The 26,968-nt window shown below is 26.1% G+C and overlaps 1 protein-coding gene across 3 annotated transcripts in view; it reads left to right on the forward strand.

Annotated features, from left to right (window-relative positions):
* The first annotated feature begins 1,083 nt into the window (after positions 1-1,083).
* The window catches only part of LOC129959523 (alpha-catulin-like), a 47,016-nt gene continuing 21,131 nt past the window's right edge, over positions 1,084-26,968 (forward strand). The window contains exons 1-10 of one of the 3 annotated variants that reach the window (XM_056072394.1): positions 1,105-1,227; positions 10,546-10,622; positions 14,277-14,466; positions 14,620-14,795; positions 16,407-16,526; positions 17,809-17,898; positions 22,057-22,299; positions 23,269-23,472; positions 24,748-24,834; positions 26,467-26,625. In XM_056072394.1, coding sequence (XP_055928369.1) covers positions 14,433-14,466; positions 14,620-14,795; positions 16,407-16,526; positions 17,809-17,898; positions 22,057-22,299; positions 23,269-23,472; positions 24,748-24,834; positions 26,467-26,625 — 1,113 coding nt within the window. In that variant the 5' untranslated portion in view covers positions 1,105-1,227; positions 10,546-10,622; positions 14,277-14,432. Of the gene's footprint in view, positions 1,228-10,545; positions 10,623-14,276; positions 14,467-14,619; positions 14,796-16,406; positions 16,527-17,808; positions 17,899-22,056; positions 22,300-23,268; positions 23,473-24,747; positions 24,835-26,466; positions 26,626-26,968 lie in introns of all 3 variants that reach the window. The other 2 variants (XM_056072392.1, XM_056072393.1) reach the window with 2 other exon arrangements.

Raw genomic sequence — 26,968 nt, forward strand, 5'->3', positions numbered from 1 at the left:
TGTAGTCATGACAAATATTTAACGAGCGGTTATTATGTAACCAATATAAAAAAGTCACAAATACCAGTGATTAATACTTTTCAAAGAGGGGTGTGATTCAAATCCTTGATACGATCTTACTGGTGATATTTCGATTACAGGTTTTGGATCACTATAGAAAGTAACAATCGATACGATATCACTGAAATTTACCGGAGCGGTGACTTCACTGGAAAGTAACAATCGATACGATCTGTCCAATGGAAGCTCTCGAACAAAACAAAAAATGAGAAATCTGTGAATGGATTGAAAAGTGAACGGACCGGTTATTGGAATTATCGTATCATTGAATAGGAGCGGTGACTTCACTGGAAAGTGTGAAGTCATCGCTCCACTTCATGAGAGTGACCTTGATTTTCCGATATTAGCATGCACTATTTCATACAAATAATTTTTAATTGCTTGTGACATTACTTTGCATATATTCTGTTTACTGCTGGCGCCATCTATAGGTAGAATATAGAACTGAAGTAAACATTTTAAAGAAATGACATATATTTAATTCAAATTTTTCAGAAAATGGTTTACTCCAATAAAGAAATTAAATAAATAGTTTTGAAAAAAATCAAATTTAAGAAGTAAGCTGAAATAGATAAATTAATTCAATCACACATCACACGTTACTTAAATTAGTAAATTAAGTATTAATTACAATTAATAAATTTTATATTTAATACTAAGTAATAATTTTTAATTAGTTATATGATTGAAATAACAGATATTTGGAACAAATATTTAAAAATAACAATAGCAAAATTATTTGTTATTCAAAAAAATCGTAGATTATGCATCTCTACCTGCTTGCATAAATATTTTTGAGTTGGTCCGATTTCTAATATTCACAGTAAGATAAATTTGTCCATCCATTTCTATGATTACCTAGCTAAAATATTACATAAATTTTTACTATTTCATTAAAGCAGCACAAGTAATTATGACATTTTCTTGTGAGCTACAACAATATGTTATATATTGCATTGCTAGAAGATGGCAACATATGAATAATCTGAAACAAACACAGAAAAGGAGCAGACCACAGAGAAAAAGAATCCTCCGTGGAGCAAACTGCTCTCTCATTGTAGATTTACTGCATAACTCAAGATGGCAGTGGTAGCGAAGCAAGAGCCAATAAGTTTAGAAATTCGAACGAAATCAGTTGAAAAAACTCTAGTTCCATTAGTGTCACAAGTAATACTATTTTTCTTAATTTTTTTTTTTTTTAAAAGCACATCATTATAATTGATTGTGTAGTTTTCAAGTTTTGATCTCAGACTTGGGTTTAGTGATGAAATAAATGTTCTGTCAAATATCTGGTGTTTTTGTGTCTCGGATTAAATAGTACATAATTTACTTCCAAGCATAGATTTTAATATAATTTTATGTTTAGAATAATATGACTCGTTCAGAAGCTTGATTTTATTTTTACTTGTTTGAAATTTTATATAACCAAAAATGTAATTTCAAAATCGGTTCTTTTTTTTTTTTTTAATTTAAAGGTTGCATTGCTTAATAAAAAAATATATATAACTTTCAGCTTGTGTCGTTTTTGCTTTTGTGTTGTCATTTATTCATGATATTGTAATAATTCAATAGATAATGGCAGTGCAAATAATTATGTAGGATAAGACTGTTTTAGTTAAATAAAAATGAATCGGAATGTTTTCGTATTGAAGGAATTATTGTGAAATCTTGTTCATTTTTTTAGCATTCTGCATTTGGCACATGTTAAATGTAAGCAGGATGGATATTGTAAGATTAATTCTTCAAATATATTTCTTTTCATTTCATATTTACTACAATACTTCTCTTGTTGATATTTTATAAATCCTAAGATAAAAAGCAGCAGAATAAGTATGTTTGATAATAAAGGGAAGGCATCTTAATATGTATAAAGGAAATAAGTAATACTTCTATATTTAATCTTTGTATAATTTTTGAAAACCTGATGATAATAAAAGAAGAATGAATAAAAGTATTTTTTCTGAATATATTGTAAAATTAAGCTCTTATGATAAAAATACTATTAAGTTGAGATTATTTATTTTTTGTTATCAATAAAAATTCTGTCTTGTGAATAACTTAAATGTAGTGTAACTCATATCTATTGTATAACTTTGCTTATATAGATACAAGTTACCATATTTCATTAAAAAAATGAATAAAAATAGATTAAAATTTATTTTTATCTTTTTAATTTCACAAAGTTTGAAACTTCATGCTTCTTTTGATGTCATTTTTTGTATATGCTTGTTAAACAGAACTTTGACTTTAAAGTTGAGTTTAATTTTTACTCTGCCTTTTAAATGGGAGGAAAATTATCCATCTTAAGCTGGTATGCTATTAAAAAAAAATCATAGATTGATGTATTCAAATTTCTATTATGCATTTCATTCAGGTTTTATTAAAATAAAACTTTTTTCATTATATAATATTTATTACTCCTGTTCTGTTTTCTGATGTTAATTAGTATTTTAATTCTTTCCTTACAAGTAGGACAGATGTGGTACTAGTATATTTTGTCTTTGCATATAGGCTGATGCATATTTTTTTTTACTGTCTTGACCATTTACATTTTTTTTTTCATTACACAATATTAATTTGATACCCCCTGTAAATAATTTTAATTCCTTGTCTTATCTAGATATATAAGCTTATAAATATTTTGATTGGTTGAGCATTTCAAAAGACTGTATAGTATAATTTGACTTTAATTCATAAATATGTAGTGCAAGCTTTTTTTTAATATATAACTTTGAACTCGAATAATTTCTCAGTTTTGTTGCATATAACTGTAAATATATGTAGCAAGACAAGATATATATATATATAAAAAAAAAAATATTTTAATATATTTTCACTTTTTTCCTCTTATATTAAACTAAAAATGGTATTTTTATTAAAAATTGCAACTGATGTTATTAAAATATAATACTCTTTCTATAGAAGTGATCTTCAACATTTGATATCCAACATAAGACATTATCACTGGCTGTGGGATGTAAATTACCACCTGATGTATGGGATTAGCTAGATAGTAATTATATATTATATTTTTTATCATATAAAAGATTTGGTTAACAAAAGGAAGCTAAAAGTCTTTATAAGTCTCAAAGTTGACATAACTGACTCATTTTCAAGCATAAGGAAAGAAAAAAATTACATATGTATTATGCCTTTGGATTTGGTTATACCACTGAAGGTTCTCACTTTAAAAACATTAAGTTCCTTTTGCGCATTCCTTATAATAAAAAGGGTTTGTAATTCTGTCTATAATGACTCAGAAATCATTTGAGTTCATAGTTGATGATTAATTAAACTGTACACTGTAATAGAATTTTCTAAGTGATGATAATGGATTCTTTGATAGGAAAAATAGCATAGTTAAAAATATACCAGGAAAACTTATTCATTGATATTTTGTTATAATATCTAAATAAACCAATATATTCTAAGTTAATTGCTTTTATATCTCCCATTTAGTGTTAAAAATTGTGCTGATTAAAAAATACAGGCATTATTATTTTTTTAATATAAAATTTAACAGTATTTAAAAGCTATAGTTTCCATAAAAGATAATTTTGCAATCTGTGTGTAACAGTTTCTTCAGAATGTTTTGGCTCAATGTAGCATTTTTTTTTCTAAAGCTTTTTTTACAAATTTTCAGAGTAACTACTTTGCACTGAGGAAAAATAATTATTTTTCAATGTTAAAATGCTAATAATAAATTAAAATAATAGTAATAAAATTCAGTATTAAAGTAATTATAAATTGCTGTTAGTAAAAAGTATGTGTTGTTTTTAACAAGTATAACAAACTTCTTTATGAGAGCAAATGTTTGATGTGGTAGAAGCAATGATATCTATACAAATCATTACTCTGTAACAGTGAAAAAGAATGTAAAATATTTTTCGGGCATTATTAGAGAATTGAAAATTTTTTAGTAAAAGAATTTACATTTCTGTGTGAAGAAAAAATAATTTTTAGATTTTTTTTTTAAGTTTCAGAAAATAAATATTTTGAAATGTAAACATTTTTAACATTACTTTTGATTTCAGAAGTGGAATTACAATTCTTGAAATGATACATATTTTTAAAAATGCAAACAAAAGGGGGTCATTTGTTTAGATCATTAGAGTTGCATTACTTTATTATTATTTTTTGTTGCATAAATATAATTTAATTTTGTATGTTGTATCTAGATTAATTTTAGTGCTTTCATTTAGAATCTCCATTCTGTCAAAAAGGGGGGGGGCATAATTAAGAGGAAAACTTTACTTTTGGAAGAAAACTTCTCAAAGTACTATATTTCAATTTGGTACTGATTTCTGCTTCAACAATTAAGCAGTATCAAAGTGTATATGTTCTCTCGTGTGGCTATGAAGGAAAGAAAGTGATGTTAAAAATATAATAACTTAAAGCAATTAGAAACAGAATTTTAATTATTTTTGCACTGTAGAAATTTTTTTCATAAGTTTGCAGTTTGCAAATAAATAAATGAAGGATAATTGATGATAAATAAATAATATTGCATTATAAAATTCTTTAATAAATATGAAAGTAACATTCCTATCTAAGTATTTTTTTTTATTTTACTTTCTTATGATTTTTTATTGTTTAATTGTAATCGTACAATTTTTTTTTTATAAATGAGAGTAATGAATTGTGAGAGGGATATATACATTTTTAAGTTCAGTTTTTGATAAAAAAATTAGTAATTGTTTTAGTTCAATTTCTTCATTAGAATTTATACACATCATGTTTAAAATTCAATTATTTTTTAACTAATAATAAAATTTAAAAAAAGCCAAAATTTAATTTATACCTGAAGGCATCATTGCTATTTGTAGAATAAATAATAACACACTCATGGCTATAATGTATAAGCTGTCTTTGTCTATACATTTAAATGTATGCTATTTTTTTATACAGTATTATTTAGCACTAAGCTATTCTATAGAGAATATGAAGTCTTGTCCTGATTGCCAAATGCTAGGATGAAATGACCATTATAGCACATGCATGGCTACAATGTGCCGTGAAATGTAAACATCCAAATAATGGAATATATAGCATATATACATTAGAATGTATTCTGTTTTTTCCTTATGCATTATTATTTAAGAAATTTTATGGTATTAAGAAATTTTTCTGAATGTACAGGCTGAGAAGAAAGCCTTTTGGTTACAAAATATTAGTGTAACATAATCTTTGAAGATAGTAATACAAAATTTTTGTCATGGTATAGTCCTATTCTTAATTTTTTTTCTTTTGTCATTGAACAAGTGATGCAGCTAATTTATACATGCTAGAATGAAAAAACTTTAGATTTTAGTATAATGGAGTTTAGAGAAAAAAATTGCAATGCTTTTTTTTCTTCTCGAAATGAAATCAGCCGTTTCAACTCAAGAGAAGTTCAGATGTTATTATGAATGTTAGTCACATCACTTCATGATAGTCTAAAGTTGAAAACTTGGACAACAGATGCTGTATTTAGTGTTGCATAACAAATGTTAAACAACATGTAATAAGAACTAGAATGATTCATTGATATTTTTTTGAGCTACAAAAAAGTTTATGTTAAAATTTGCTAAACTACTTGGTTTAATTATAAATTTAATTACGGTATTTACCAACCAACCAACCAAACAAACAAAAGGTGTATAAATTGAATAGTTTTTGTGCTATAATTTTTATAATAAGAACAAGACTTTATGTTCTCTTTGTATATTTCATGGATCATATTACAATAACTTTAGAATGAAAGGTTTTAGATGAAGAATTTTTTTTATTAATGTATTCAAGTTATAAAAAAATATAAAAAGTAAAACATAAGTTGTATAAACCCTGATTTGAGTTTTTAAGTTGTAAAAATAATAAAATGTCTTAGAAATATTTGTGTCAAAAATTATATACTATATTATCATAAAAAGCTTTACAATTTTTCTTGGCATTGCTTTTAAATACTTTATTCCAACTTAAAATAATAATTAATATTTTATATATATAATTTGAATTGACATTTTCTTTTCTGTTCTAGAAAATTGGTTTATCTTGTATGTGTTTTATTGCTATTAATGTACCACTAATATGAGCTATGCTTTCTTGGAATTCAAGCTAATTTTGGATTTGGTAATGGGTTTAGTCATTGGAATTATTTATAAACTTTGCTTTTATTTTGATCTAACTTTCAAATTTATCAACAATGAGGAAAGTAACCTTTATGTACAAATAAACCAAAAATATTTAAAAAAATTGTTGATGAGAAATATGGTAAATATTAAATCGTGCCTCTTATTTAAATTGCCTAATTAAGTAAGATGAGTTGATATTACAAAATATTTATATCTACTTGTACATTCCTGAACTGTAATTCAGTAGGAAAATAAGAAGTATTCGTATTTTTAAATTAAAATTTCCAAAAAATATCAGATGTGTATCTCAAAATTTATGGAATATTCAGATGTTTGTTTTGCAGTCAAGAAAGGTTATTAAATTGAAATTGGACACTATTGGTTTAAATTGTATTTTATATTTTCAGAACATGAACTATCATTTTTCACAATTAATAATTGTAAAGTAGTAATAAAAAAAATGTTATTTGGGTGACAGACCAGATATAAATGCCTTTTCAATTCTGACTAAGAATAATTGTTTTATTTAGAATATAAATTTCCCCTTTTTACATTTAGAATTTCCTTTCGAATTTTCTTTATTACAATCTGAAAAATAAATTTTACTATACTTTCTGTGCAGTTATTACTTTGTATCTTTTAAAAATTGAAATTTTGTTTTTTCTTATTATTGCAAATGAATGAAATAGCTTAATATTGGTTGGACTGTAATCCTGTATTTTCTTTGATTCCAAATCATAGCCCAAGTATTATATTTTAATTCTAGTTAATGTTGTTTCTCAAAATGTATAATGATGAATATTGTGCAAAATTGTTGTGTACAATTAATGCTTGTACACTAATTACATACAAACAGGCACTTTTAAATTATTCCATTTTGATACCTATATGTCATGGGGAAAAAGTTGTTCTTGTACCATTAAAAATTTCATATAAAATTGCTTAAATACACTTAATCATTAACCTGAGAATGCACTGCTGCAAAAGCACAATCTTTTAAAATAATAATAATAATAAAAACTGAAGAATTGTTGTATGACAAGTAACAATTTATATATATATATATAACAGTGAAATCATATTTTATTGGAAAATAAAGAAGCAACATAAATATATAAAAAGTTAAGTTTAAAGATGAATTTAGTTTAAAATGACATGTATTTTGCATCGCAAAATTAAGTTTGCAGACAGAAACAAGGTATAATAAAAAATAGCAATTTTTACTAATTTCTTTTACAAATTGTAAAATTAGTAATGTTTTGAATAGCCTGTGATTGATAGCCTTAAATTCGCTAAATTTTGAATAACATCTGTTTTACAGTATTGAGATCAGTTTATATTTTAGTTTTCTAATTTACTGATCTAGATAGTTCTACTAATCTCTAATAGAGGGTAAGATCTTGTAGTTGAGTTAAGGTTTTGAGTCATCTCCATAGAGTAGTCATTTCTATACTATTCAAACCATTTACTTGAGATCATCATTATTTTTTTTTAAAAGATGTGTTGCCTCTCAAGTTCTTAAATAGAGCCTCTTTGACCGGCATTACATTTCAAAATAATCAAATACCTATAAGAATTCATTGTTTCCTTGATTATAGTAAAATTGCCATCTTCAGAAGTTGCTCTGCAACCCCAAAAACATAATCAAACACCCATGCTTGAAGTTCCTTTTATATTTGTTGATTCAGGCTTTATATTTGGTTATTTTTCTTAAACTTTTTTTATGTTCATCTGAACTGCTGAAGCTGATCATTCTCTTCCTTCCTTAGTGCCTCCCCAAAATCAAAGAATTCTAGAACTGAGATTGTTTCATGCTATTGCTAAGTCAAGTTTTTACTTACAATTAACTTTCCGTACAAATGGTTTTTTTATCATAGTTCTGAATGTGATGCCCTCCATTCCATCGCACACATTGAATTGTCTCAGGATTGCATGATTATCAAAATTTTCTCTCTAGCATCAGATCTGTAGATTTTCTTTTTTTGTTTTACTGTTTGACTTTTTCTATTCCAGAATATGAACAATTACTCTGTTCTTTGCTTGTTTCAAATACTCTCAATGGCCTAGAGCATTTTATTGTTATTTTTATACTGTTGTAAAATTATTTCATCATTGTTTTTAAAAATAGATTTGACAATGAAATTTGTTTTTCTGATGAATATTTAAATCTTTTAGCTCCTGAGATAATTCATTTTCACATAGTGCCATTGGTGAATCAATGAAAATCTAAACATTCAATTTTCAAAACTTAGTTTTGAAACTTTTATCCTAAAAATGCAAGAAAAGTTAAAATTGCTCATACCAGAACAGTTTCTGTGTTGTATTTATTTGGAAAATTTAGGATTTATGATTTGAGATATGTAGTGCATACTTAGCTTTGTGGTTAGTGTATGTATTCTTATATATATGATTGTTTTCTTTTGTCCAGATTTGCTAATTACATAAAATTCTGGTCTCTCAAGAATTATTAAAGTACTAATGAAACCTGTTATTAAAGTGGGTTGTTTTGATTGGTATGTTTTATAAGTATAAAAGTGTTCTACTCGTTTAAATATTTGTTATTGTAATCTAAAATGGAATTTACTGAATGATGGAAAATTTGCAGAATGAATATTAACTGTAGTATTATCAATTAAATTAATGAAATTTCATACTTCTTATACTATTTGTCTTCATTTATGGTCATAGGTTTTATTGTATCAGAGGTGCGAGTTATATATTTGCAGAATCATCCTGAGTTGCCATTCAGATCTGGGAAAATAAATCCTGTTTTTAGTGCTGATCCTAGGGTTTATAGTACTCTAGTTGAATGTGTGTGTGCGTGTATCCCAAATTTGCACACATATTAATTATATACTGCTCAATGGTGGATTTTCAATATGGCAGACTAGGTATTTGTCTAGAGCTACTGAGCTAAGGGGGAACTCAAGCAGCTTCACTGGAAAGTTATTGGTAGATTATTTTCCAAATAAATAAATTTATTAAAATACTAATCTTTAGAATTATAAAATATAGAAATTGCCAAATATAATTGGCCAGATAGCTTGATTATTTCTATCTGTTTTTTTTAAAGATATTTATAAACACCAAGTGTCTCTTAATTTTATGTTGCAACAAATGTGGATGGCACACGGCCTAGAGTTATAATAAATAAACATATAAAAACCTATTAATTTCTGTGAAGTTACCAAAATAAAAACCCAATATCAATCATTAATATATTTATTAAGTTGAAATGTGAAATTAAATTCACCAGTTTATTAAAGGAGAGGGCTTTATAATGTACTCTGCTTAGGGTTGCAAAATGCCTAAATCTGCCAGCGATGCTATTAAGAATCCTGAAACTTTATTATTTTGCTTCTGTGTGCTACTTATATTAACTTTAAATGTTATGTTGTTTGTTTTGGGACTATATGTTTTCACTTGTCAAAACCTTGAGTGTCTTGTTAATAAAAGACATAGTTTATCACGGTATGACATGCCTTTTAAAATTTTTTATTGTTTTTTAAATCTTGTATCTCTTGCTATTAATCCATTATACCATTATGTGCATTTAATTCTGTAACCATTTTTTTAACTACCTTATTAAAGATATGAAACTTTTTAAATTTTGATTAGCTCTTTAACATTATGATAATGGTATCTAGTCTGCATTACTGGTTCATTCATTTTCTGCATGAAAGTATTACCACTGGGATTCCTGCTACCTGCTGGACAAAGAGGAGGATACTTTTAAAAAACTTTAATTTGATGTTGTAATTTTTAGTTTGCATAATTTTTAAATAAATACATGTCTTGTAATTTTATTTAATAATAAATACTATTCTTTGCATATAGATTTAAATAATCCTCTTTCAAATTACGATTTTTACAAAAATTGTATTTATTCAATGCACGCCTCTGTAGGATGCGATGCGACTTCCTATATGATCATTGAAGTACAACTCAACTGTGGCAGTTTTAAACTTTTCCTCAAAATTGTTTATTATTTATCTCTGAATAAAAAGTTTAATAATTATAATTTTGTGATTTTTTATACTCGTCCATCAGTTAAATTTTTAATATATAATTTTTGGTGTATCTATGTATGTTGAAAGTCAAAACTAGATGGTCTTTAAACTTATTTAAAAGATTAATTACTAGTCTCTAGTTGTTTTTGTTTTTCCTGATATTTTATTCATGACATGTCAATTTCGGTTATTTCTCTTTACTATTAAATGCATTTGCCATTTAGTTTTCTATTTTGGTACTTTTCCTACTCTGGTGTTGGAACTATTTTCCTTGGCTTCTTTCCTTCTTTTTCTTCCTATTATGCTATTTTCTTTGGCTAAAGTAAAATATTAATTTCTTTTATGTATGAAAATTATTTTTACAGCAAACAATATGGTACAAGATGTTTAAGAACAGAAAAGTAGCCAAGGAAGATTGTTCCAAACAAAATATATATAAAAGGTACTATGTTATTTGATAAAAACTATCAAACTGTGTAAAATTTATCATATTAAACATTAATCCTTCAATTGTAAAATTTTAAAAATTGTTATTTAGATATAATTTTTACTAGTGGTTCAAAATGCTTTTCAAACAAAGCCAGTTAATATTTATATGTAGCATTTTAATATTAACTCATTAATAGTAAAATGCACTTAAGCCTATGGAATGTAGACCAATTTACAACCTTCAGGAGATACAGTTGAAGATTGAATTTTCATCACAATACTGTAATTGTATTGATCAGTATTGGGTTGCAGAATACTTGATTAAATGAGGCATTAAGAAGCTCAGTAATGTCTTATTGATTTGCTCATTTTTTAAAAATGAAGGTTATATAGTTATGTATGAAAATGTTTCTTCACTAGTTAAAAAGTTCACTATCCCTGAAGTTTTTATTTTCATTAATTCTATCTTTGTTCTTTATAACTTTGTTCAATACTTTATAGTGCTATTTTCGAAATAGTTTGTATGATTTCTATTTAAAATAAAAGTGATATTTATATTTGATTCCTGTAAAATGTATCTGAAATAATTAATATTTTTTTACTAATGTGTTTAGAAAAAAAACCCTGCAAGTAATATTATGTAAATAGCTAATTGTATAAAGTTTTTCATGATAGGGATCAGTTATGTATGAATTTTTATAATCATTGTTTTGGAATTAATAAATCTTTTGTTCTCATATTCTTGTAAAGAAAACCATTTAAAATTATAATGAAATTTAGCAATAGCTAAGTCCAAGAAGGGAAAAAATATTTTAGGTATATTTTAAAAGAACATTTAGTTAGATAATTAATTAGAAAAGTAAATGTTTCATAATATTTGAATATTGATATACAGCTAATGTATTTTTAGTTTCTGCAATTATTGTAACTTGTATAATATATGAAGTTTTAAATGCAAACCAACTATCTTATTTTGAAGTAATTATTAGTTTATCCTATAACAGTGTGATTTTGAAGATCTAGTAAAGGGTCATTCCATTGTGACTAATGTAACATTGGAAAGATTTTAACAAGCTATAATATGACAAAATATTCCTAATCTCTGAGAAAATCTTTTATCCTTATATTTTATGTGAACATTAATCAGTATAACATTGATATGCAGAAATATTTTAAAAGAAAATTATTTAAACAAATTAAATCAAATTTTTATCTTTGTGACTAACATAATAATTTAGTTACCACATAAAAAAATAGTTTAACTTTAGCACTAGATTTTTTGAATTTTTATAATAAAAATATCTGTAATTAATAATAGTAATGCATGTAAATGTTAAGTTTGTTGTAAGAATAGTTTAGGATTAATTAATATTCAACAATATTGCTTATTGATATTTTTATTATTTCAATAGTGTAACAATTAGACCACCAGTAATAAAATGTTTAAAAATGACAAATTGATATAAAGCAATTTTAATACAATTGGAGTAAATTCTTGTTATTTTTGTTTTGTTTTGTTTTTATAGAGAGCAGCATTGTCTTTTCTAGTTTCATATTTGATACATAATGGCAAATCTCCTCATGAATTAATAGATCCTGACAAAATGAATTTTTCTAATTCATTTGAACATGGTTAACTCTTGGCCAATAAAAGTTTAAGTCAGTTTCTTGAAAAAATCTTAGTTTGTGCATTTCTGAATTTACATTGTGTTCAATTGCAGATCCTGCATATTTTTTCCTTGGCCCTATCATGTGGTACAAAGTTATGAAGTTCTACTCACAAAATATTGCATTAGAAAACTGCAATGATATACTATACCTATTGTTAAAATGCATTGTTATACCATCTAATTTAATTATCTTTCTGACATTATAATTCATATTTTTTAAAAAATACAATGATTTGTTGACTGAAAATTTTTGAAGTCACAAAAGTGTACAGCAATCAGATTCGTCTACATAGAATTTTATTTCTAAATTTGCATCATTAGCATGTCTGAAATGTAATATTAAAATGTATATTATCACTGATAAGTCTTGATCTGCCTTCCAGGGGGCGTCATGACCTCATTTTGGTGTTTTATTTCATAGTTTTAGAAAAAGTAAAGCTGTATTAACAACTGTCTGCATGTTAAACTATCTTTTTGCTTTCTTAACTCTTTTCCCTGATAAGAAATATAATGAATACACTTCAAGATGGCTATTAACTTTACATTTACTTTAACTTTACATTAACTTTGCATTTGCAATTTTAAATTATTCATATAAGTTAGCTAACAAGTTAAAAAAATTTACAAAATAAAAACTTTAGAAGTATTATCTGTAATTTAAGAGAGAAAATTAAGAAATTTGTAACTAACATAACAAAGAACAACTAAGTATAAATTTGTTGAGAAAAATCTATTACCTCTTAAGATATTCAGAAATTGTTTTTTAACTGGTCTTTCGCTGTACAGTCTTCAAATAAATGTATTCATTGAACAGGAAAATTGAAAATAACTTAATCAGAAATATTGTGAACTGAATAGAAGAAATAGGCTTAAAAATACTCGAACATAAACATATTCTTTCTAAAATAAAATTTATTCTACTATTGGAAAATTCTTTTGTCAGACCTAGAAACTAGATTCCTCTGAAAAAAATGAAATATCGCAATTATGATTACAGTGAAATTTTCTTTAATTGTAAAAGGAATAACTCAAAATGGAAATTTGATGGAGTGACCCAAAGTACTTACAGTGATAAAATAGTTGATAATATAATGTAACCACTGAGGGCTGGTGATTTCTATATTAATATTTCTATATCTAAATTTGATATATGTCCAATTATGCTGGATGGAGAGGAATATTTTAATTTGGAATCTGTTAGTTCTAGATATGAATTTCATGTTATGTATAAAATATTTATGTAGTTTTTTTTCTTCAGTCAAGTGCATTCTTGATTATTAAATTATAATATTAATTTTGAAAGCCATTTTAACCATATTTATGAAATACACACTAAAATATCTATGATATGATGTAAAATGATTGATTTGGAAATTATTATGTAGAAGTTTCGATGCAAAATCTTCAAGAGTATTATTGTTAGTTGCTATTATAGTAAATAACTGTAGGATATTAAAGATTTATATTATAACTGCTTTGAACCTGTTTGCAATTTTTCTTTATTATTTTTTTTCTAACCTGGCATTTGAATTTAAATTCTAATTTAAAAATATCATCCAATCATACAGAAAATATAACAATATTTTGTTTTCAAAAGTAAGATCATGAACAATAATAAAAATGTCAAAAAAAAAAAAAAGGAAAATAATTTTTCATTGCAGAATTTATAATATTCTGTAAGATTTTTCCGTTTTTCTGGATTTATTATATGTAGATTGTCATTTTTTAATACCTAAATTCTCATTTTCTTTCTTTTAGTAAAATACAGTTTGAACAAATGAAATATGATGTTCTTTCAATAATGGACATTCAAATGTTTACTTTCTTAAATTAAGAAGTGATATGATAACTTTTATGTTAAATTGTATTTAGCTTTTAGAAGTGTAGGATTTTTCTTGACAAAAGGTATTTAATTCCATATTAGTATCTCTGTCAATTAATTTTGAACATTTAGAAACATACAATTCGATTTAAAATTTTTTTTCACCCCCTAACAGATTACTACTTTAGTAAATGCAAAAGAGAAACCAATTAAATCCGAGAAAACTCTAAGAGCAATTGTCCATGTGGGTCAAGCAGTAAATTTTGCTGTACAAAAATTTGTATCTGTTGGAGAAGCTATTGCTGATGATAACTGTGAAATTAAATCAGACATGTATGAAGCTTGTAAAGATGCAAGAACTGCTGGTTAGTTTTCCTTCTTTATATAACTGAATCAGCATGAATTTATAAAATCATTGTTATTTGCTTATTTTTAAGTTTCATAATTTTGTCTGGAGTTTATTTCTAAATGATTATCAAAATAAATCTGTATTCATTTAAATGTGGTTGTATTTTTAGGTAGAATTATTGAACAATTATGTGATGTTCAGCCAGATGAGTGTGGTCAACTTAGGTCATATGCTGATAAAAATAATATGGTAAGGGCAGCTAGAACATTATTGTCTTCTGTTACTCGAGTTCTTTTGTTGGCTGATACAGTTGTGGTGAAACAACTTATTTCAACTAAAGACAGAGTAAGTGTTGTCATAATTTTTATACTCTTTCTTACTCTGAATTTTTTATAATATTATTATTTATTAATTATAAAAGATAGCTTTCTTTGAATCCGGAGATCTTTTAACGTATTTTTAAAATTAGATGATTATTAATCATTGTATATGAAATGAGCAATGCATTATTTATATCTGAGGAGAAAAATTTCTGAAATTTAGACTAAATGCTTTGTAAAATGATAGTTGTGATGAAACTGTGATATACATCCTTTGTGAGTATGTATTATAATTTGTGAGGATGGATTATGAGAGTTGAAAGCTTACTACCTATTATATTTTAAATACCAGTGTTCACTCATTTAAATTTGCTAGGTGTTTTTTAAAAAGGTAGTTATAAAGTGTTATAAAAATTAAATCAGTAAGACATTTTTAACTGTGTGCTAATGCTTGTTTTATCCCATTTTCAAACATATAAATGAGGCTATAAAAAATACTAAATTAAAAGTTCATTTTTTTAAAGTTTATTATTTTTACTTGGACATTTCTAATGATAATCAGAATATTGAAATTTTTGCTTTGATGTAAATTAATGTCAGTCAAAAATCTAAAATTGAGTCAGTTGATAGCCATTTTTTGTTCTAAAATTTCATGCATAAAATCACTTTAACGTTTCTGGAAATATACATGAAATTTTCATTCATTCAGATGTTCTTAGAATAAAATTCGATTCCACAGTTTTTGCTTCATTAATTATTCATTTTTGTTTTTCAATTTATTTGAAAATTATATTTTCACTTAACTCAGATTTCTAAGTGCAAATAATTTTTATAAACTGAGAAATTAAAAAAAAAAAAAAAAATACTTGCAAATCTATGAAATGATTGCAACTTTGATATTCTTTACATTAATTAAATTTTTTTTAATAAAATAATATATTTCATTTTACAAGATACTTTATATTACATTCATTTTAGAATGCTAACATTATTTGACTTATTAAAGCAATCAGTTTATTTACATTTAAATTGATGCCTTGGTTACATTCTTGTTGATTTTTTAAAAATAAAGTGAAAAGTATACCTGCTATCATAAAATATTTTAAATGAATCAGTCAATAATTTTAGTGTTGTGTTTATGTTGGAACTAATTTTATTAGACTCTCAGTCACAGAAAATTTATTATTGTTATTATCTTTCTAAGGTTGTTTCTTTCACTTTAATCAAGAAAGTTTTTTATTGCTTTTATTAACAATATTATGTACATTTAAGTTAATGGTTTGTAAATAATGGTGATAAAAGCTGCATTGTGATTGGATTTTAATGTCCTTGGACATTTGTGACTATCAGTGGCATAAAATAGCAACAAGTAATTATTAAGGGTAATGTAAAGAAAATGAATGAAAAAAAAAGAAGCTCCAATATGAATTTTTCAGGCCTGTTTAAACATGCTGCTCTGGATTACTTTTCATTAAAAGTATAACAATAAAATAAAATGTATTTGAAATTATAATGAATTTTTTATATTAAATATGTGAACAATAAAATTTTTATAGTAGTAATAATTTGAGATTATATGCTTTTAACAATTTATTATTTTTTAAACCACTGACTTTTCCTTTTTAAATTTTATTAGGTGTCTATCAGTTTGAATCGTCTTGAGCATGCACCAAACTTTACTGAATTTGTCAAAGCTTTTAGTCAGTTCGGAAGTGAAATGGTTGAGCTGGCGCATTTAACAGGTGACAGACAAAATGTAAGTTTTTCAAATTGTTTGAAATATAGATATATCCATATTCTTAATTTTAAAATTTTATGAAAATGAAACGTTTATAGAGTTGGGTTCTTAAATAATAATAAAAAAAATTAAACTGCTATATGTATGGAAACTACTTATAAAATGTAGCTTTAAGATTTTCAGTATTAAATAGTTTTAATCTTACAAGCAGCCAATGTAGGTAGTTTTTCTGATTTGATATGGCATTGTCTTATATCTGCAAATAAAAATTGGCACTTTCATTTAAATTATGAGAAATTGTTGTGTTGCTTAATAGTCAAAAACAAGAGATGTTAAGTTATAAAAAATTGCATTTAGTGGGAATAAAATTTTATGTTCAAACTGGTTTGTATCCTAGTAATTTGATTGTCTGTCATTTCATGCGTCTTTTTATCTGGGTAATTGAATAGGACTCCTAATTCCTGTGTAAGGATCTTGAAATATACTTACTTATTAATTTTAATGGTGGATGAAGTATTAAAAATAAGTTTATAAAAACATGGACCGTCTTTTCATCAGGTAAAAATCAGTTGCTAGCAGTTTTATTTTGCATTTGAAATAGGAAATGTAGTTTATTTTTATGTATATGAAGGACATCTAAGAAGTACTAATAACTAGGCTTAGTTTTTGTTTCTGTTTTAGGAAATGTGAAAAACAGAGATAAGCAATGCTGCATCAAACAAATTTTATTTTATTTGTATTAGCTATCTTTATTAACTGGAGATCTTTCTACTGACAGTTTGCTATAATAAATATGCTTCACACACACAAAAAAAAATGATAATATTTTAAAACCATTTTCTCAGTCCATTAGTTATAATTTTTTTTTCCGCTGCAGTTTATTTGAAACAAATGGTTTTCCATACTTTGCAAATCGATAAAACTTCCACATCTAATTTATTCTGAAGATTGATAATATTGATTTACCTTTTGTAGACAAACTTGCAGTTCTATTGACATTGGAGTTAAGAAATTAATTTTTCTGCTTAACCGATTTTGTCGATTGCCTAAATTTTATTACTAGTCATTCTGAAAAAAAAAAAAAAAAAAATGATCAAGTTTCTAAACATTAAATTAGTCTTAATAGTTTTCGAACATTTTATTCAGTATTGTTAAATCTCTGAACTGTTCCATTTTATTCAGTACTGTATCATTTATTCTTTTTTGTAGAATTTTAAATTTTGTTTAACTAGATTACTAATTGAGATTGTTGTTATTTACTAGAAATTAGAGTTTAAAATATTGATTACTTTATTTGAAGGATTTGAAGGATGAGCGACGACGTTCACAGATGGCTGTTGCTAGACAGATTTTGGAAAGATCAACAATGTTGCTTCTTACCTCATCTAAGGTAACAGCTGCCAGTAAGTTGTTTGCAAAAAAAAAAAAAAGGAAGAGAATTTATAAAGGCAACACCATACCTATATGATCAGCTGTTTTTTTATGCATAAGCTAAATTATGCATTTTGAAAACAAAATGTATGCTACTAATTATTTGTAGCGTAATATAGATTATCCTGTACAAAAGAAATTAGTTTTGTACATTTATTGCTATCGTTGTATTGCATCATTGTCTTTGCATTAATGTGTATTACGCTGAAGTAAATAAATAAATTAAAATGTCTGACATATATCAGACTTCCCAATTTACACATAAACAAGCATTTAATATTTTAAGTAAGAAAATGCATGTAATTTTATCAATATGTTTTAGTACATTATTGCATAGATATTTTATTTAAAAAAATTAAATTGAAATTTAACTTTGTTAGTCATTTAAAGTAGGAAAGATCAATTTCAAAAGAAATCCGCTCGATGTTATGTAAGGACACATTTTTTCCTTTACAATAAATAAAATGCCATACATTGTTACGGATTTGCTGATTTACTTTGGCTTAGGATGAAAATGTGTTCACTTCTTTTATTAATGAAGAATAACTGTTTGATTATGTCTCGCAGAACTTTCACTGAAGTTTTCTTTATGCCTCAATATTTCTGAGCAAAATTTGAAATACCTATAATATAAAAGATATTTATAACTTAATAAATTTATAGTTATTACATTAAATAAGCTGTTGTCTTTTATATGGAGTAAACACCATATGTCAGAAAGACCTAGTAAATATTTTCTAGAATGTATAATAGCATAGAAAATTGTATATTAAAAAGTATATAAAGTAATGCAATAATTTTACCTAACAGTATGTCAGTGGTCACACTGATAATCATTTAACTTCTTGTAAAAATGTAGACTGTACCAACACATTTTTTAAGTCATCCTTCCCTTCCCCAAAATTTATTAATAATGTTTAGAAAATTGTGCAAAATTTTATAAAATGTGAATGGCATTTTAGAATAATTTAGGAAGTTAAAAATGATTTAAAATATCTGTAATATTTTCATTCATTATGAATAGCAACACTTAAATTGATTGATTGAAATGTGAAAGTTAGTTTTTTTGGTAACGAAGGCCGTTATCTAATAATGCCAAAAAAAAAAAAAAAAAAAAAAAAATCATTCAATATATATTAAACTTCAGAGATAGCACTTACGATTATCAATCTTTTCCATATTTATGTATAAATGGATGGACTACCAACTTGCCTGATGGTAAGTGGGTCTCTTACACTTAAGATAATTTAGGCCCCACCAGAATGTGTGTGTTGGTTGAAAGTATCTCCAGGTTAAACTATCAGAGATTAATATTGCAGCTGAATGAACCTCAGTGAATGGTGACAAAATAAAAATCTTTACAAACATTTTGTCTTCTAAATGACTATCAAAAAATGGTGCATTCAAATCCAAAATGTGTATTAGATGTTGATGACATACATCAAGTTTTGAAATAGTCTTAGTCTGAATTTCATTGGAGTGTATAGTTTGAAAATTTAAGGAATGAACTGATAGTTCCTTTGATGAGACTGTTCCTGAATGTGGTCAGTTATTATAAATTTTAATCCCATATTCTTATGTCTAAAGGTTTTTGATATGTTGTATACGTCAGAAATTTTAATTAATTTTGGATGTTCATGTGGGGGATTATAAGCTCAATGTTTATGATAACCATTTATTAATTTTTAACTATTCCAATAAGTGATAAAGAACATTTTCATGTTTATTTAAATTTGATTTAGGTAAGAGTCCTAATTATGCTTATGATTTTTTCTACAATGGCACTTACGTTTGCTTTTGTTTTTCCACTCAGAATTTTTTATTTCAGTGGATCATAAAATGGCCTGGGTCGATTTGAGTATATCAAAATAAAAACCTTTGCCATGAAAAAAAAAGTTGATATCGATTTTGGATACATAATAACTTTATAAAATATCTTAAAAAATTTTTTTAATGAAATTTTAGTTATGAAATTTTGCATTTGATTTTTATGATTCATGTATTATTATAGGGTATTGTACGATTGATTTTTTTTATTTGAATTCCTTTGCAGTGTATTGCATGTAGTTCACTGGTGTATTTTTGAATTGTTAATATTTGTCTGAAAATTGTTTGTCTTTAAAAATGTGAATGAAATTCTTAGAGAGTTTGATAAAAAAGAATTCTGAAAATAACAGTATAATATACACCTACCAAGAGCTTACTGCGGTTTCATTCATAAAATGATGCTTATACTGCTTTTTTTAAATTTGGGATAATATATAAAGTATGTGTAAGAGATTATATATAAAGTATGTGTAAAGTACAGTAATTATATATATTCAGATTAAGAATAGATTAAATTAGCATAAGGTTAATTTATTGATATTTATTTTTTATATTTATTTACTAGTTGATATATCCAACGTTAATCGGATGAAAACATTTTTATGCTTTGTAGAAATAAAATATTAACTGTGTAATAGTCATAAAAAATGCACTTATACTTTTCTTATTCCTCCATATTATTAAGCATTTTAATAACTTCTGGCTTGACAAAATCTACAAGTATTACATTAGATCAGCTATTTTTGGATATGTGGTATAAGCGTCATTTGACAGAAATTAAGGGTATATGAAATATTAACATTTGATAGAATACCAACAAATGTAAATAAATGTGTTTTTTTTTTAACCTTTAAAGGGCTATTTTTTTTCTAGTCATATTATGTTAAAATATTGTTAAGCTTGAAATTAGAATAAGAAAAGGGATTCATTTAGCTTATTAGATAAATTTAATTTGATTAATTAATTAATTTGGTTAATTAATAATTAAGTAACAAATCAAGACGCATCATTTTGTCTGAGATAAAGAACCGAAGCATCTAAGTTTCTGACTTACTAAAAAAATTTGTCAGAACTTATGCCAACCTACATAATTTCATACAAAGATTGATAAATTTGGTGGGAAGCATACTTCCCACGGCCCTAGAAAGGGTTAAACAGAGCATATTTTTGCGTAAAAAGTTCTGATATACAAAAAAAAAAAAAAAAAAAAAAAAAAGTTTTATGCTGCAGAAATTATATTTTCATATTTTTGGGTTCAATTCATATATTTTTAATTTTTTTTTATTCTTTATAAATAATTTAATGATAGCATTATAGTATAAGTTTATGCCTTTTTTTTTTTGACAACTAATATTTTAAAACTCAACCCACTGTTGTGTAGTAATATAATTTTTAATTATAAATTATTTAATTAACTGTCATGAAACCTTCACTACAGTCTTCTATATGTTTCATAATGTTTTCGGAATTGTAATTTATATTTCAATTGCTTGCACATTAATATGGGTTCTTCTTTTATTTGTTCGATCATTTAAGTTTCGCTGCATTGTGCATTTTATTTGTTGAATTTGGAGAAAATAGCATAGAGTTGAGAAGTTCTTTTAACCTTTTGTTTCACTCTATTGTGTATAACAGTGCAATAGTATTTGTTATTGAAAGATTGTTTCATTTGATGAAATTTAAAGTTTCTTTTACTGCACTTAATTTATATCAATTCATATTACAATGTAAAAATTTTCAAGTATTCAAAGTGAAATTCATAGCATGAATCTGCCAGATTTATTCGTTTTTTAACGGAAGCTTAAGAAGGGATTTTGTATCCGATGTTAGTTATTATACAGTGAATTCTTAAAACAAATTTCCTGTTGAGTCTAGTATTTTTACAGTGGGTAGTGTTTTTTATGATTGAACTATGTCCTATGTATGAATTGTGCAACTATTAAATAATTAATTTATAAACATTCCCAAGATATGCGCTAAATGCATTGTTAAAAAAAATTGATTCTATGTGGAAGTATTGGGATATTAAGCTAATTATTTCTATGCATTCTAGCAATTAAGTGACATGCAAAAGGTTTTGAATTTTTAAGCTTACTGGAGTATAAAATAGAATATAATATTTAAATTTGAAGTAAATATAAGTTCATACTATTTCAATACTTTGGATAAAATTTAAATTTTTTTTTTTTTTGTTTTGCTTATGCATTTTTTACAGAAATATATTCTATTTGAGTTTTGCTTTCCGATTATTCAAATACAGCAAAAGTTCTGTCTTGTACTTTTTAATCAGGTCTGCTTTCGACATCCTGAATGTGCATCAAGCAGGGAAAACAGAGATGCTGTATTTCAACAAATGCGCCAAGCAATGGAACTGATTAATTTTGTTGCTAAAGATGGGATGATATCTGATCCTACTGCAAACATTCCAACTGTTCAGAGTAACAGATCGCCTCATAATGTTATGTCAATTATGCTGTGTACTGAAGAGCTTGAGCAGTCAAATTCATTGTATAATGCCATCAAGCATTTTGAGGTAATACTTGAATACTACTTACGGATATGCATTTTTTAAAAATTGCAACTGTGCTTAGATTAGTAAAATTTTTCTTTTCCTCTTCCATTTCAAAACTAGATGTTAATTTAATAAAATCCAGTAACAGTTGCAGTTTTACATTTAAACATATCGCAAACATGTATTGAAAATGGTATTTAATTGTTGATTTAAAAACTTCTGATTTTTTTCATAGATTAATACCTGTTTATCGATATTATTTTGCATCGAAGTAGTGTTTACAGTCAGTATCTTAAATGTAGGAGCATAGTTTATGTGTCATACGTTTAGTTGCATTTTTGATGATATTGAGATTGTGTGAAAAATTGCATAGAATGTTAAATATTTTTGTTTCTTTTACAAGCAACGATGGAAAAATTAGTCTTGAAAGATATGAATTTATGATATAGTTTAATTTTGCTGTTATTGCTATTAGGGTTTTAGTTATTATCCTTTTCAGATACCAAAGAGAAAAATGACATATGCAGATTTGGAATTCTTTAGTTATAATATTTATAAAAGTAGACTGATAAAAAAATATGAAAAATATTCTTGCTAGATTCTTATCATTACACCATCTATTTTCTTTGAGAAACAGCATATCGAAAATATCAAAGTATTATTGATTTGTGCATCAGTTGTTTTTAATAAATGAGGTTCCACCTGGAAGCAAAATAAAGGTTGCGTCCGTATTTGATTGCTCAAAAATTTTATGATTATAATTACATTTTATGTGTCTAAAAATCTCATTTGTATTTATCAATAAAATGAAAATTGAAATATTTCTTCTTTAAATAGCACAAAACTTAAAAAGCTGGGATAGCTTTGTATAAATAGAAGAGATTAAATAGTTAAGTGTTAAATGATTAACTTTTGGGTCATGCTTTATATATTATTAAGTTCAAGAAAACTAATCTGTAAAATAATGCTGATTTTGAAACTTTTTTGTAGGATATTGTTGAAATTACACGTATGACTTTAGTTGGACCTCCCTATAGAGAAAGATTAAAGAATGCCTTGGATGCTATTATAGAGAGAACTCAAGATTTTACTGACTCCGCTTATACATCTCATGCTCATCGGGAAAAAATTTTGCTGTTGTGTGATCGTGCCAGGCTTGAACTTAATCAGTTGTTTAGAATTGGAGTAACATTAGTAAGTTTAAATATTTTCTGTTATTCGAGTTAATGTTTTTATGGGAACAGGAATTAAAAGTGTTTTTGTATGTAATTTAAATTAAGAACTTTGAATGCATTAATTCAGATATTGTTTTCAAAAATATATGAAAAGTGAACGAATTACTCAACAGTAATTTATTTTATCTGAATATATCTAATTTTTTTTTTCTTTTCAAATCGCAACATTAAAAATATTTTCATTTGTGACTGGATTTTCTTTTTTATTATTGTTTTTTAAAGAAATTCAGCAAATTATAATCAATAAGAAGATACACCAGTTAATAAACATTGTACAGTGCATTTTGAAATTGTTAACCTTTTCTGAACTTTCCAGAAGATAGATGTCTTTGATATGCATTCTTTGAAATTCTTTATTATATTATTGAAAATAAATAATAAAGAATCTCATGCGTTCTCATACGAAAATAAATAATAAAGAACGCATAACAAAATCTCATGCGTTCATTCGTACAATTTTGTTGACTTGCTTTCATTAGTTTCTTTGTACTCGTTGTTAAATTATAAAATATTTCTTTATAAATTTCCAAACTCTTTTTTGATTTGGGTTTTAATTTAAGTGTTTTTGTATGTATGACTTAAGTGAGTTGTATTGACTGAGGTAAAGCATTAATTCGTAAAGCTTATTTGATACTGGATTCTTTTTTTGTTCAGAATGAAAATTAACACTCATGAAGGACTATTTTTAAATGGTCAACTTTGTAGCTTATAATAAATGCAGAAACACTAATATGACCTTGGAAATAAAGTAAGATATTTCATATCTCATTAGAAATATCATTTTATTCTGAAGTCTCTCCTTTAACCTGTATGTAGAGAGGATTTACTTCTAGAACGGATTTTCTAAATCAGTAGTCAAAATTTTTTTTAGGACTTTTAAAATCATAAAAATCTTTTATTAAATCAAATCCCTTTCATTAATCATTTGCTGTACCAAAACTTTAGTCTTTATTATTTGATTTCTTGTGTAAATAATACAGTTACAATTTACGTCTCCGAATAGGGAAAACTAAATCAATATTAGATTTCATATAACGTGTGTGTTGCATACTCATGTTATGTGAAATCTAAAAAATTGTTTTAATAAGCTATTTGCACTGCTTAATGAAGTAAATTAAAATAACTCTTCAGTGGTAAGTAAACTTTTGTTCGCAGGATCTATGATGAACTTCGCCGTTATTAAAGTTATTTTTAAATGAAATATGAATATGTATGTATGAAATTGATTTTTTAGGATCAATCTGAATGCACATCGCCTACTGAAGACTTGGAGGCAGCTATTCTTCAAGTACTCAGAGCCACAAAAGACTTAAAACAGGAGGTGATAATTAGTTTTGCAATATATTGCTTACCATCATTTCATTTTTTTCTTAAATTCAAGAAATTTTATTTTGCGAATAATTATCATTTATAAAGCATTGCATGTATAAACTTTTATTACCCAATAAGAGCCGTTCTGTTTTCAATGATAGCTTAGCTGTCTATGAATGTTTTGCTTTCATTAATTTCATTTGGAATATAATTCTAAGATAAGTATAGTGCTTTATGCCATAAAAATATTTTTATTATATTTTATTCAAAAAAAAATTATTATTTGAAATTTTGTTTTAGTTTATATGAAAATGAACAATTAGTTTAAATAAGCTTATTACAGAAATATGGGTTTAATTCAGTAGGGAAAAAAATATATTCATCAATTAAATATAAATACTTTTAAGAAGGTTGAGCATTTACATTTGGAAGGGTATGGCTGTAAACGTTCTTTTATGAAAGGAACAAAGTTAATTCCTGAAAATTTGTTGTTTTTATTTATGATTTCGATTATTCAGGACTAATTATAAAATATTCTGATAAGTAATTTGTAGTGAGCAATATGTTGTTTAGTTTCTTAATATATTAATAAATAAACATGAAAAATTATTTTTCCCTGTCGGCGGGTTCGTTTGATAGTGGGTGCATGGTGTGAGAACACAATCAGCAGACCTCAGTAGAAAACAACAACGTTTATTTACACGAAGAGCACGAGTACACAAAGACGACGAATACACAGACTACAAATGTTTACAGCAGAGACGAACACAGGACAGCACACAGTAGCACACTACGGACGACAGTAGCCCACAAGTAGTAATCGTCTACAGCACACGAAGCGCCCAGACAGAATCCAACAGGAGAGGGGTTCCACGGAGCTTTGCTCTACGGTCTCTCCACTGTTGCTTCGCTATCCTCTTGAAGACTCGTTACTTGTCGGCGACTCCGATTACAATTCACGACGATGACTCGACGACACCAATAGCGTGAGAGTGCCGGCCTTTTATTCCCGGAAGGCGGGCCTAGAATCTTCTAGACCAAGCAGGCGTATCTCGGTTCCTAATGGACGGATCGACAAAATTCTCGAAGTTTCGAGCATTATCCATTTTGCGACCAAATTCGTCGCCTAGTTGCCAAATGGTCGCCAAGTTTGTCGCCAAGCTCTGGGATCACTGGCTCGGCATCCGACAGCATCCAATACAGATGCCTGTAAAACGGTCTTTATTTTGATGACACTATTCGTGCTGAGAAGCAAAATTCCATCTTATATACAATATATCTAAAGACCAACACACCACTATCTAAAACACCGCGTAGAAAGTAAGCAAGGTTTTAGATTTCATTTCAGTTAATTTTATTTTGATGCATTCAAGCAATTTTACTTATTTGAGCGAAAGTTTTAAATAAATGGATTAATTTTTCTTTGATTAAATTAATAAGTAATTAGCAGTATAAATTTTATTAAACAGCTGGATGTAGAAAATATTTTTCATGTAAAAAAATTGATTATTATAATGCCCTGTGCAATAATTTGCCGAAAGAGTACTTTATAAACTTAGCTATATATTTGTTATTTTAAAATAAAAAACGGCTTGAAAGCTTAGTTCCTAAGTTAAGTTATTTCTTTTTTTTTTTTTTAAAGCTTCAAGATACTGCTCTGGATCAAGCTCATGAATTGATAAAATTATTTGAGGAAAATGATGTTTTAAGTTACTTAAAAACAGCAGCACTTGCAGGAAATCAGGACAGGCTAGAAGAATTTTCTGAGAAATTTACGGAATATGCTGAACATGTTCAAGATGTAAGCTTTGTTTCTTATATGCTGTTAAATTTTTCGATATTTTACCATTTAAACTTGTATTATAAAACTGAGATTCGATAAATTGGGGAGTAATTTCATTTTTAAAAATATTGATTTATGAAATTAAAATTGCAGTATCATAAGTCTGAAACATGTTTTCTAAAAATGGATGAAATTTTATATGAATTGTAAGGCCCGTTAATGAATGTTTATGCGGTACTTATGTCCCGTTAATGAATGTTTCGGATTAAAAGAGACTTTGAAATTTATTTATTGTGGTGTGTGTTCTTATGACAGTGAAACTAAAATAGTTTATATTCAGCCAGCTACAATCTATCCAGCT

Source organism: Argiope bruennichi, chromosome X1, assembly GCF_947563725.1.
Source record: "Argiope bruennichi chromosome X1, qqArgBrue1.1, whole genome shotgun sequence".
Classification (NCBI taxonomy): domain Eukaryota; kingdom Metazoa; phylum Arthropoda; class Arachnida; order Araneae; family Araneidae; genus Argiope; species Argiope bruennichi.